The sequence below is a fragment of the Hippichthys cyanospilos genome, chromosome 13 (assembly GCF_059441005.1).
Source record: "Hippichthys cyanospilos isolate Australia breed blue-spotted pipefish chromosome 13, RoL_Hcya_1.0, whole genome shotgun sequence".
Lineage (NCBI taxonomy): Eukaryota > Metazoa > Chordata > Actinopteri > Syngnathiformes > Syngnathidae > Hippichthys > Hippichthys cyanospilos.
In genome coordinates this window covers 8,992,202-9,003,059 of record NC_142381.1, presented here as the reverse complement: position 1 = coordinate 9,003,059, position 10,858 = coordinate 8,992,202, and the positions used below count along the sequence as shown (strand labels likewise).

General features: G+C 41.2%; 1 protein-coding gene across 1 annotated transcript; it reads left to right on the top strand.

Moving 5' to 3' along the window:
* The first annotated feature begins 761 nt into the window (after positions 1-761).
* kdm2ab (lysine (K)-specific demethylase 2Ab) lies at positions 762-10,757 on the top strand. The gene is made up of 23 exons (XM_088431010.1): positions 762-958; positions 1,350-1,390; positions 3,146-3,284; positions 3,497-3,575; positions 3,668-3,714; positions 3,798-3,976; positions 4,059-4,165; positions 4,266-4,359; positions 4,486-4,639; positions 4,712-4,827; positions 5,005-5,131; positions 5,217-5,485; positions 5,595-5,672; positions 5,777-6,031; positions 6,132-6,260; positions 6,341-6,427; positions 6,517-6,753; positions 6,873-6,902; positions 6,981-7,942; positions 8,081-8,244; positions 8,633-8,779; positions 9,310-9,525; positions 9,618-10,757. Exons 2-23 carry the CDS (start codon positions 1,355-1,357, stop codon positions 9,797-9,799), a joined length of 3,834 nt encoding a protein of 1,277 aa, XP_088287136.1. The 5' UTR covers positions 762-958; positions 1,350-1,354; the 3' UTR covers positions 9,800-10,757.
* Positions 10,758-10,858: the final 101 nt, after the last annotated feature.

Below are 10,858 nucleotides of genomic sequence, written 5' to 3'. Positions count from 1 at the left end.
ATTTTGATCTTTTTTAAAGTTTCAAGCAATTCGATGCACTTTATTTTTTCTGTTTTAGACTAACCTGTAACTGGGGGGGGGGGGGGGGGGGTGAAAAGTGTTCTCTTTCCTAGGAGGGGCTTGGCAAAATATAATTGAGAAGTGAACAGTGAACATTTTTGCCCTTCCTATTCATTTTTTATAATGAACACTGGAGCTTACTATTTAGTGCATGTTGATGTTGGCCATTATTATGGTATCAGGAGAGCTATGTATTTTTTGAGGTGGTACTTTTGAGAACCACTTTTACATGATAATATATCAGAAATCATGGCTAGAAAAAAAGTGGTAGCACTAGATATGCTTTGTATTTCTTCTTTTTTCTTGAACATAAAATTGTACTGAACTTTGACAAGTATTGATATATTTTCAGATTTTATCTTGATGGAATTTGTGTTTAAATGTTCAAAGAAATCATACTGTGGAATCTTAAAATTAATTAGTTGGTTCCGATAATCATGTTATAGACGCGTTTTAACGACTTTTTTTTTTCCTTAATGAAAGAACTGGCCATTTAAGAACATGTAATGTGGCCCAGGAGTATTTGGAATAATCGAATCTTAAACGGCGCAAAGCTATGTACAAATCAAACGTACTCGTATGTTAATCTCGCTTAAACAGCACAGGCTGTATCCAATGGGAGTGCTTCTATGCAAATCCACCCGAACACTTTTGTAGAGTAGGGGGTGTGGTCTTTTTTTTTTCCTCTTAGGTTCGTGTATATGTGTGTTGTTTCACAGCTGAAAATGGCGGCTCGTACCGTCGAATTCTTCTAACTTTATGGCATAATAATAAACGCAACAACATATCACAGCTTCGGCAACGCAATATGGGTTCAAATTTATTCGAGACGCTTCCTACGTTCATCTTGTGAAACGTCAACCCGGCTTCTGCGATTAAACGGCGTCCCAGCGTAGAGGTAAAACGCTCGTAAAGCTCACAACTGCCGATGCTAACGACGGCTAGGTAGCTTGCGAACCACTTAATCAAAGAAATTTGGAACTAGGCTACCCCACAGCGCTGTGTAATTTGTACTACTTAAACACCATCGCTGATTCAGAATATCACTCATAAAATACACCCCTTAAGTCGACACTTGTGGTATTAACAGGCGCGACTTCCATTTTTTATATAATTGCTTTTGGACGAGATGCTAGCATTAGCTTCCACGGCTCAAACAACATTGTTAGCTAGCGTTAGCTGTAATGTGTAGCTAGCTTCACCACCGAGAAGAACCAAAGTGTCAAAAAATTGGAATATCCAGGACCTTTTGCTTCTACGTTTCTCATGAGACTCTGCCTGTCGTTTAGACACAATGGAGGATCCTCATACGCGTTACAGCAAACGGCTGGTAAGTAAACTCATTGACACTTGTGTTGTGTCGAAATGCAGTTGGTTGCGGTTTGTAATGATTATTACATGTTTAGGATCGCGGACGAAATAGGGTTCAAAGAATTCTTTTCTTGCGTTGGGCACTTGACGCTGCGGCTGTCCTGCTCTTGTTTGGTTTGGCGTGGGTCGTAAAACGAAAGCAATGGACGTGTCTCAACGACACATAAGTTCAGGAGAGGGTCAAGTTCATTGTTTTGACCTTACTGTTGTTATTGGATTGCTGCTTCTCTGATTTTCAAACTGTTACTGATATTATATTACATCGTAATTTTAGTAAAGGGTTAATTTGATAGATTTTAGGTCAAGGGGTCATTTTTGAAAGGAACAGCCGCTTTTATTTATCTCTTATTGTAGTTTTATAACGTTACTCCACGGATGACACTTTTATTTCCGCTACAGTTTTAACATTCCAGAATACAACCCCATAAAATATTGCATCAGATGTAAATAATACGTTTAGCATTTTATTGTGCTAGTTGATAATCAATAACGCTCTTTAGCGTGCAACTTTGAGACTTTTTGTTGAAAGTAATAGCAGTACAGTTTACTTACAGACAGGAGTGGGGGTGGGGAAATCTGACAGCGTTTTTAGAGCCTGATCCATCTGTCTAGCCAAACAGTGTTACATGTAGTGAATGGCAAAGAGGGGGCTCATTGAAGGGGGGCACCGTGTGGGAGATTAACCCCTGCTCTTTTGTTGTGATGTATTGTTGGCTACTCTCATGAACTGGAATAATTTTCATAATCAATTTGTCTATTTCCTATATTGTTCAGCCATTGTTACATGAGATTGTAGCAATATTAAGTCTCTCTCATAGAGATCAATGCCAGTTCTGGTGCACTCATTTTTAGTTTTTCATCAATTTAGAGTTCTCTTGAAAACATCTTAACATCAGAATTTTTATTTTTTCCTCAAGCACATCATGAAGACAGTGTAGGTTCAAGGCTACCAACCTGACTGGCCACCTTAATCCAGATGCCAAAATATCTTCATTGGTTGAATATAAGGCTATGCAATCTATGTTAGAAACATAAGTTAAATGGTCATGCTCTATCAGTCTCATATTAATGTTGGATTTTTCAATATTGTTAAGTTTGATTTTTTTTTTACCTTTTAAAATTCACTTAGTTTGTTTCATCATTGGTTTATTGTTTTAATTTAGAAAAAGCTACATATGATTTTATTTAAAAAAAAAATTCTAATACTAGATATTTGTTGTCTGCAAGATTTTTAAAAGATCATGGTATGTATAGTTGTAATGAAAATGACAAAATATATAATTACCTCATAAACAGCAGATGTACAGCCACCAAGCATGTAAGCAAATACATTCATTACACAACAGTTTGCTGACAAAGAAATCTCAGGCATTTCTTTAATCTACAATAGACGGAAACAAATTCTGTAAATTTTTCACCATAATTATAGTTTTGTTCAGTCATATTGTTTCTTTTTATAAACTCTAGTTTTATTTAAAAGACCACCTGAAAATGGCAGCACACAGTATTATATCTGTCAAACTTTAAGGGATCATACATTTTGATTATTCATAATAACTTTATTGCACATCTGCAAAATGGGAACAGATTTCTGAAAAGTTTCCTTCGCTCATCTTGTGAAATGTGACGAGTCAACATCCCATCGTCCAGTCAATTTTAGTTTTTGCTGAGTTGATAGTTTTCGTTATGATTTTTTTTGCCTTACCCCCACCAGCGTACCGGTACGCGTCGACGGTACCAGGATGATGGAATCTCTGACGATGAAATTGAAGGGAGACGTATGTTCGACCTGGACGAAAAGTTGCAATGCAGCAGGTTTGGCTCTGACTTGATCAAACACATGGAGGGAAAAGGTGAGCTCCCAATGTTTACATCTATTCTAACTGTAAAGAAACAGAGCCCACACCCTCTTAGCTGTTGTTGACTTTACAAGCAACCCAATCAAGGTTGCAAAAATATTTGAATTAATTTCATACCTGTACATTTCTGACAAGACTCTTCATTTACACTTGCCATCTTGTTCAGATGATTCAAACAAATTCCCGTTGTTCATATTTTGTCCTAGATTTCACATTTGAATACATTCAACGAGGAGGGCTGAGGGATCCCATCATCTTTGAGAAAGATGAAGGCCTTGGAATACAGTTAGTTTTTTCATTACATCACATGTAAGCAAATATTAATCATGTACATTTTTATTTTTAAAAAACTGCTTTGTTCACACTTACTCTTGCAGAATGCCAGATTCTGATTTCAGCGTGAGTGATGTGAAAGTGTTTGTCGGTAAGCTATCTATTCCTCATCACTTAACACCTTTTAGTAAATATCAAGCTGATAAAATATACCTCCTGTTTATTCTATCAAAGGCAGTCGACGCATTGTTGACGTGATGGATGTGAACACTCAGAAAGGAATTGAGATGTCAATGGCGCAGTGGCGGCGCTACTATGAGACGCCGCCTTCTGAGAGAGAGAAACTTTACAACGTCATCAGCTTGGAGTTTAGCCATACCAAGTTGGAGAATCTGGTCCAACGACCAGCTTCAGTAAGAACACACCAACTGTTCTGTTTTAAAGTTTACAGAGAAAATATTACATACTGGTGGTACTTCGCATTGTTTGTTTCAGGTGGACCTTATCGACTGGGTGGACAACATGTGGCCCCGTCATCTCAAGGAAAGGCAGAGGGACTCGACCAATGCAATCATTGACATGCACTATCCCAAAGTACAGAAGTAAGTTGATCCAAAATTCTGAAAATAAACACCGTAGCTTAGGTTTAATGAAACATTATTTGTAACATACACCTTTTGTTCCCTGTCTGGATTGTGATAGGTACTGTCTAATGAGTGTGCAGGGCTGCTTCACAGATTTTCATATTGACTTTGGTGGCACTTCAGTCTGGTACCATATACTCAGAGGAGGAAAGGTTAGCCCATCTATATACATATATACATACGTACATATATCTGCAGCCCTTTTTGTTTTTGTCTTTTTGCTCCGCCGGTGCATTTTGCAACCTGTTCTGATGCGATTTCACCTGTGTCACCTGAAGGTCTTCTGGTTGATTCCACCCAGCCCTCAGAACTTGGAGATGTATGAAAACTGGGTTTTATCAGGAAAACAGGGAGATATCTTTTTAGGTGATAAGTGTCATGACTGCCAGAGGATAGAGCTCAAGCAGGGCAATACCTTCATGATTCCTTCAGGTTTGTTTGTAAATACATTGACACTGTGATACATTGTAAGGGGACATAATACCAATGTGTGTGTCTTTGCAGGGTGGATCCACGCTGTGTACACACCTGAGGACACCTTGGTGTTTGGGGGGAATTTCCTTCACAGCTTTAATATTCCCATGCAGCTCAACATATACAGCATTGAAGATCGGACTCGGGTAAGCAATCTGACTGATCCATAACCTTTTGAGTATTTCCACAACACGTCACAGTGTATCAAGTACAGATTTTTTTTATTTTATTTATTTAATCATTTTTAAATACAAATTCTTGTTGCTCATTCACCGGCTAGTAGCGGCTATTTTTTCATATGTAGTTTGGTCTGTTCCTTTTAGGTCCCAGCCAAGTTTCGGTATCCATTTTACTATGAGATGTGCTGGTATGTCCTGGAGAGGTACCTCTACTGTCTGACAAACATTTCCCACCTCACTCCAGAGTTCCAAAAATACTCTCTTGGCATAGGTTAGTACTCCAACACAAGCCTTGAAAATGGGTACCCTACTGTTTTCTCTGTTTCATATTTACAGAAAGCACTGTCTCTTTACAGGCCTGACTCAAGCAGACCTTGGGATTGATAACAGCACGGGCACCTCCAATGGCGTTGACAATGATAATGAAATAAAGGCGAAGGAATCTGAAAACGAAGAAATCCAAACAGAAGAAAACAATGACGTTACCAGACCACGGCATACATTAACACCTTTTGAACTTGAGGGGCTGTGGAACCTTGTGGGGAAGCTGGAGGAATTGCCCGAAAGCAAAAAGTGTATCCCTTCTGGGATTGAGAATGCTGCAGCCTTATTAGAAGACATAAGGGTGTGTATTTAGATAAGGTCAATTGATGGCAATATACCAAAAAAATCATTCACTTGCAAGAGGCAAACCAGATCAGATTTAATATTGATTCACCCTTGTTCATGTGTAGGCTGTTCTGAAAGAGCATGCTGCAGATATCCCTAAGATGTCTTACACTGGAGAGCCCATTGTTAGGTGGCCCAAAAGAGTAAGTCAAATGTTTAAGCTATACAAAAAACTGGCACAATTTCATTTGCGTAATATGATGCATGTTTTTTTTTTTTTTTTTTTTTTTTTTTTTTTTTTAAATAGCCGTCATGGTACCAACCACCAGCACCTCCACCTGCCCCGCTTTACCGTCACCGCTTGACCCACCACAAATCGTTCAGCCAGAGATCCCACAAACAATCACGCATATCTGCTTTGAGGCGCCGCCGAGTGCGGTGCAAAACTTGTGCTGGCTGCTCCAGGAAAGAGTGCGGGGACTGCCAGTTCTGTCTTGATATGCGGAAGTTTGGTGGTCCTGGAAGAATGAAGAAGGGCTGTGTCCTTAGACAATGTCTTATGGTGAGCTTGTTATTGAGAGGTCTGTTTTTAAAAGAAAAAAAAAAGTTTTTTTTTGTTTTGTTTTTCTCCATGTGCTTTAATTGGACATTTCTCGTCATAGCCTGCTTTGCCAAATACAGCCCGATGTGCCATCTGTGAGGAAGGGGAAGAAGAAGAATCCCACCCCAGCACTCACACACTCATGGAGTGCTCTGTTTGTTCACGGATAACCCATCGGCGTTGCATGAAGGTGAGCGTGCCTTAACTGAAGTAAATTTGATTTTCTTCACCCCTAACTGCTTCTTCCGTCACTCAACGGCTTTTTCTTAGGATCCTGGCGAGGGAAAAATTAATACAGATTTGCCCAGCTGTTGGGAATGTCCAAGGTGTTATAACAGCAAAGGCTCAGAGTCCGAGGTATGCATTCATTATTTTCTTTCTAACCAGTAACGATATATATTGTCTTACAATGACATGACATTGTCTTTTCTTGACACAACCAACAGTCTTCCAGTGAGGAGGATAGTGAAGCATCAGAAAGCTCAGTGTCCTTGCCTCCATCCAAACTTGATTATCGGGAAGGCATTGGCGTAGGTGAAAGGATGGCACGTGGACGGCGTGGCAGACCAGCATCGCAACCCACAGCTCGACCCACAGCCCCGCCACCCTCTCAGAAGTTGCTCCTGCAGCATCGTCAGAACCGCAAAAGAGCAAGTCTACTAGAGCTTCGTCTAAAGAAAAGGGTAAGAAAACATTCAAAATATAAATGCATTTGTGTTTGATCATTGCAACATGGTAGAAACGTGTGTCATGTAATATGAGAATGAGCCTGTCCAATTGTTGTCCCTTGTTTTCATTGCAGATAAAGCTAGAGCGCAGCAAAATTCTTGCAGTAAGTTCAACACATACTTCTGCAATAAATCTGCATGTTAAGACACGTGTGTTGAACGACATTTCTTTTCGTTAATAGCAAAAACAAGCAATGGAACGTGCCAAGTTACAGTCCCGCCTGCGCTCTCCAGTGAGCGCACTATCTCAGGGAAGAGGTCGGGGCACCTCCTGGCCAAGTGGCTCCCCTCACGGCAGCTCTTCCAGGGTGACTGGCTCCCTCCAGCAACAGTTGTCTCCCAGTTTAACATTTGAACCCAAGGGAGAGCTACGCAGAGGGCAGGGAAGAGGGGTCAGGTTGCGTGGGGGAGGAGCAGGTAGAGGAATGACAGGTGATAGGTACCATCAGGGGTTACAAGTAGAGAGTGAAGACAGTAGCAGCAGCAGCACCAACGGCAGTAGCTCTGATGATGAAGAAGAGGAAAGGGTACAAAACGGCAGGCGGGCAGGCAATAAAGAGAACCAGCCGCAGTCGAGTCAAGGAGGCGCAGCAGCCAAAGACGGAGAAGAGGAAAAGCGGCGAGACCCCAACCAAAATGGTGCAGAGGCTGAGGGCAAGGAGATGGAGCAGGGCACTGAAGGCTCGTTTGTTAAAGTGACTCTCCAAAAGCCCACCTATGACAAGCAGGAGCTTTCCGCGATCGTTCCGAAACTAGAGGCAATCACTACCCAATTTGCTGCTTCAGCAAAACCGCACCCCAACAAACCCCTCATCCGACCACCTATCAGAAACCCAAATAAACATTCCAACAGTCATTTGCCAGCGATCACCCGCAGTGGAGACACACGCACATCCCACCACACAGAGGGGCAGGATGTGGCCAAAAGAAAAAAGCTGAGCAGTGCAGCTAAGCTGAGCAACGGTGCCTCCTCGTCTTGCTCCTCTGAGCTTCCACACCATCGCGTCCCTTTGTCTTCCCTGCAGGAGGGAGGCAGTGGGAGTGGGCCGGACTGTCAGAGGGAAGTGTGGGTGTCTGTCTTCCGCTACTTAAGTCGAGCAGATCTCTGTGTGTGTATGGCAGTCTGCAAGAACTGGTACAAATGGTAAGTACAGGTAGTAGACTCTTATGTAGTGTGTGTGTAAGAGTAATAGGGACACTCTGCTGTTAGTTTTAGAATACAATACGACTGAAGATTTCCGCTCCTTGTCATGCTCTGCTTGTTGTGTTTGCTCATTTGCAGGTGCCTTGACAAGAGACTTTGGGCTCAGATCGACCTGAGCGTCAAACGCACGGTCACGCCTCAAGCGCTAACAGGGATCATAAAGAGACAACCTGCCTCACTTGATCTTTCCTGGACCAACATTTCTAAAAAACAACTCAGCTGGCTTGTTGGCCGCCTTCCAGGTAATCTCTTGGATATAACCTCTTGAACAGGGACAGGCTCAAAAAGTAACATTCTTTGACATTCCCTTACATTATAGACACAGTCCCAAATGCCTGATATTTAAAATAAATAAATTGAAACTTGTATTCATCCGGGTAAGTCAGTGAAGAGCAGTCTCATTTGCAATTCTGTCCGGACTGCTGACATCACCTGTAAAGTGATAATGCCTGAAAAGGCGGTCCCAATAATTATTGATTTAATACAAAGCAGAAACACACAAACGCTGTAGAAAATCAACTTTTATAAGTGTGAAAGGAGGTAAAAACAAAGGATGCATCCAGAAATGCCTCACCAGTACTTGACATAAGCAAACCTCCAACCTTATTTTTCTTCTTCCACATCTTTTAGGTCTAAAGGATCTGATGTTGGCAGGCTGCTCCTGGACATCCATTTCAGCACTCTGTTCCTCTGCTTGCCCTCTTCTCCGCACATTGGATGTGCGGTATGCTGATGGGGTCAAAGATGCTCAGATCAGGGACTTAGTCACTCCCCCAGGTGCAGTTTTTTTGTGTGTGTGTTTTGTATTTTTTGCTTTTCTTTAATTATTTGTACCATAACTTCTGAGTGGACCAACTTAAATGCTATTGATTATGTTTTTTTTTGTTTGTTTTTTTGCTTTGTGTTGCAAGCCAAAATCGAAAATAGAGCAAGCATCATGTATGCTGCTGAGTGCTTTGAAAGCAAAAAGAACCAACAATAGCTAATACAGTTGCAGCTGTTTATTAAATCAGGATACAGTCAAATACACAACTACAAAATCTAAAACATTTGCAAGGAACATAGAGAACATGCTAACACCGGACTAACCATGTGGTAAATGGTCAACCAGAGCTGGAGTCAGAGCTCCTGAGAGCACTCACTAGGCCATGTCCTCTAAAGTCATAAATACTGTGCGAAAGTTTTCTTTGTACATAATATACTAGTGTTTTTTTTTTTTTTTTTAAATGAAGACTTAACACAACGTCACGTCATAGGATGTCAAATTCCCTACAAACTAGCATTTTTCTTTCCTGGCGCTGTTCTAGGTTGTGACAACCGCAGTCAGTTGAGGACCATGCAGTGTTTGCGACTTGCCGGCTTGGACATCACTGACTCCACCCTGCGCCTGGTGATCCGTCACATGCCCCATTTGACCAAATTGGACCTTTCTCACTGCAACAACCTCACAGACCACTCCATCAACCTGCTGACTGCAGTAGGTTCGTCCACCCGGAACACACTAACGGAACTCAACTTAGGAGGTGAGAGACTGCTGATTTAGAATGCAGAGCAGAGATGCTTAAATTGTTTTACTCCACCAGTTCTAATGATGACTCGTATCTTTCTGTTTCAGGGAGCAGTAAACTCACAGACACGTGTCTGAAGTATCTCCGCCGCCTGTCTTGCATATCACTACTGGACCTGCGAGGCTGTAAAGGAGTCTCCCGCAAAGCGTGCGAGTCCTTTATCTCAGAGCTATCGGTCAACACGCTCTACTGCCTGTCGGATGAAAAATTGATCCAGAGGATATCCTAAAGCTGGATTTTAAACCTAAAGCTGGATTTTAAAATGACGCGGCAAAGCCAGACCACACACTTGTACAACAGTAACATAGGGGTGAGGACCTTACCAAGAATGCTACTTGCCCCTCATCTGCTGTTGGCAAAAGTGACAATTTACCTAAAAGGAGACTCAGGAGTCCCTATTTTTGTTTTTGTCTCACCTTTTGATGGGCGGGGAGAGAGTAGGTCAAAAAGTGTCTGTTGTGGACAACGTACAGTATCCCCATTGACTTTTCCCTCCAAGTTGAATCTTAACTTTTTGCTTCCATTTCGGTGACGCCTTTTTGCTTCATGCACTGGAGCTGTGGGATGATATTTTGTTAAACCGAAGTTTAATTCTGAAACAGAATGTCTTAAATTGTTAATCTGTTTATTTGGTAAGTATGCATGAACATTTGACTCAATTCTTATATTATGGCATTTAGATCCTACCCCATGGAGCACTTGGGCAGTGTTCCTTAAATGTTATATGACAAGCCAAGGAGCAGGTGTCACATCAATGGTGAATTTTAGACCACTATTGGACACCAGGTGCTGTTATTTCCAAATTTTGTTTTGCACAGAAACAGTTTTAGACAAATAGGTATGCCCTCTCCGGAGCTCATATTATTTTCTGGAGTTATTTTTTTCACAGAATATCATCACGCAGTTCATGGTCAATGTATAATTTGTTCATTTGTGGGAGGGTGGCAGAAAGGGGACTAAGATTGTTTATTTGCACCCAATTAGTTAAAACCTATCCCCAATACAAACTCCTGGCAGAGACCACGCTTGTGGCCTCTTGTCTATAAATGAATACTCTATACTTTTGTGTAAATTTTCCTCTTCGGTGTTCAAAACGGGGGTTCTTGTAGCATTATAATTATTTTAAGATTTTTTTTTTTACTTTAAGTATTTTTCAAGAAAAATAAAAATAAAACCATCTCAGCGTGCGCTGATGGTTTTTCCTTCGTAAGTTACTCTTCGTGATGCATATCAACCAAAAACACGACATTTTCTAATTATATTCAGTGAAGACGAAATACAATCTTCA

What these genes read in the sequence shown, in the direction of transcription:
- kdm2ab (XM_088431010.1), top strand. Translation starts at nt 1,355, where the DNA reads ATGGAGGATCCTCATACGCGTTACAGCAAACGGCTG. An exon ending in CACTATCCCAAAGTACAGAA is followed by an intron (nt 4,166 to 4,265) that starts GTAAGTTGATCC and finishes GGATTGTGATAG; the next exon opens with GTACTGTCTAATGAGTGTGC. An exon ending in CCTTATTAGAAGACATAAGG is followed by an intron (nt 5,486 to 5,594) that starts GTGTGTATTTAG and finishes GTTCATGTGTAG; the next exon opens with GCTGTTCTGAAAGAGCATGC.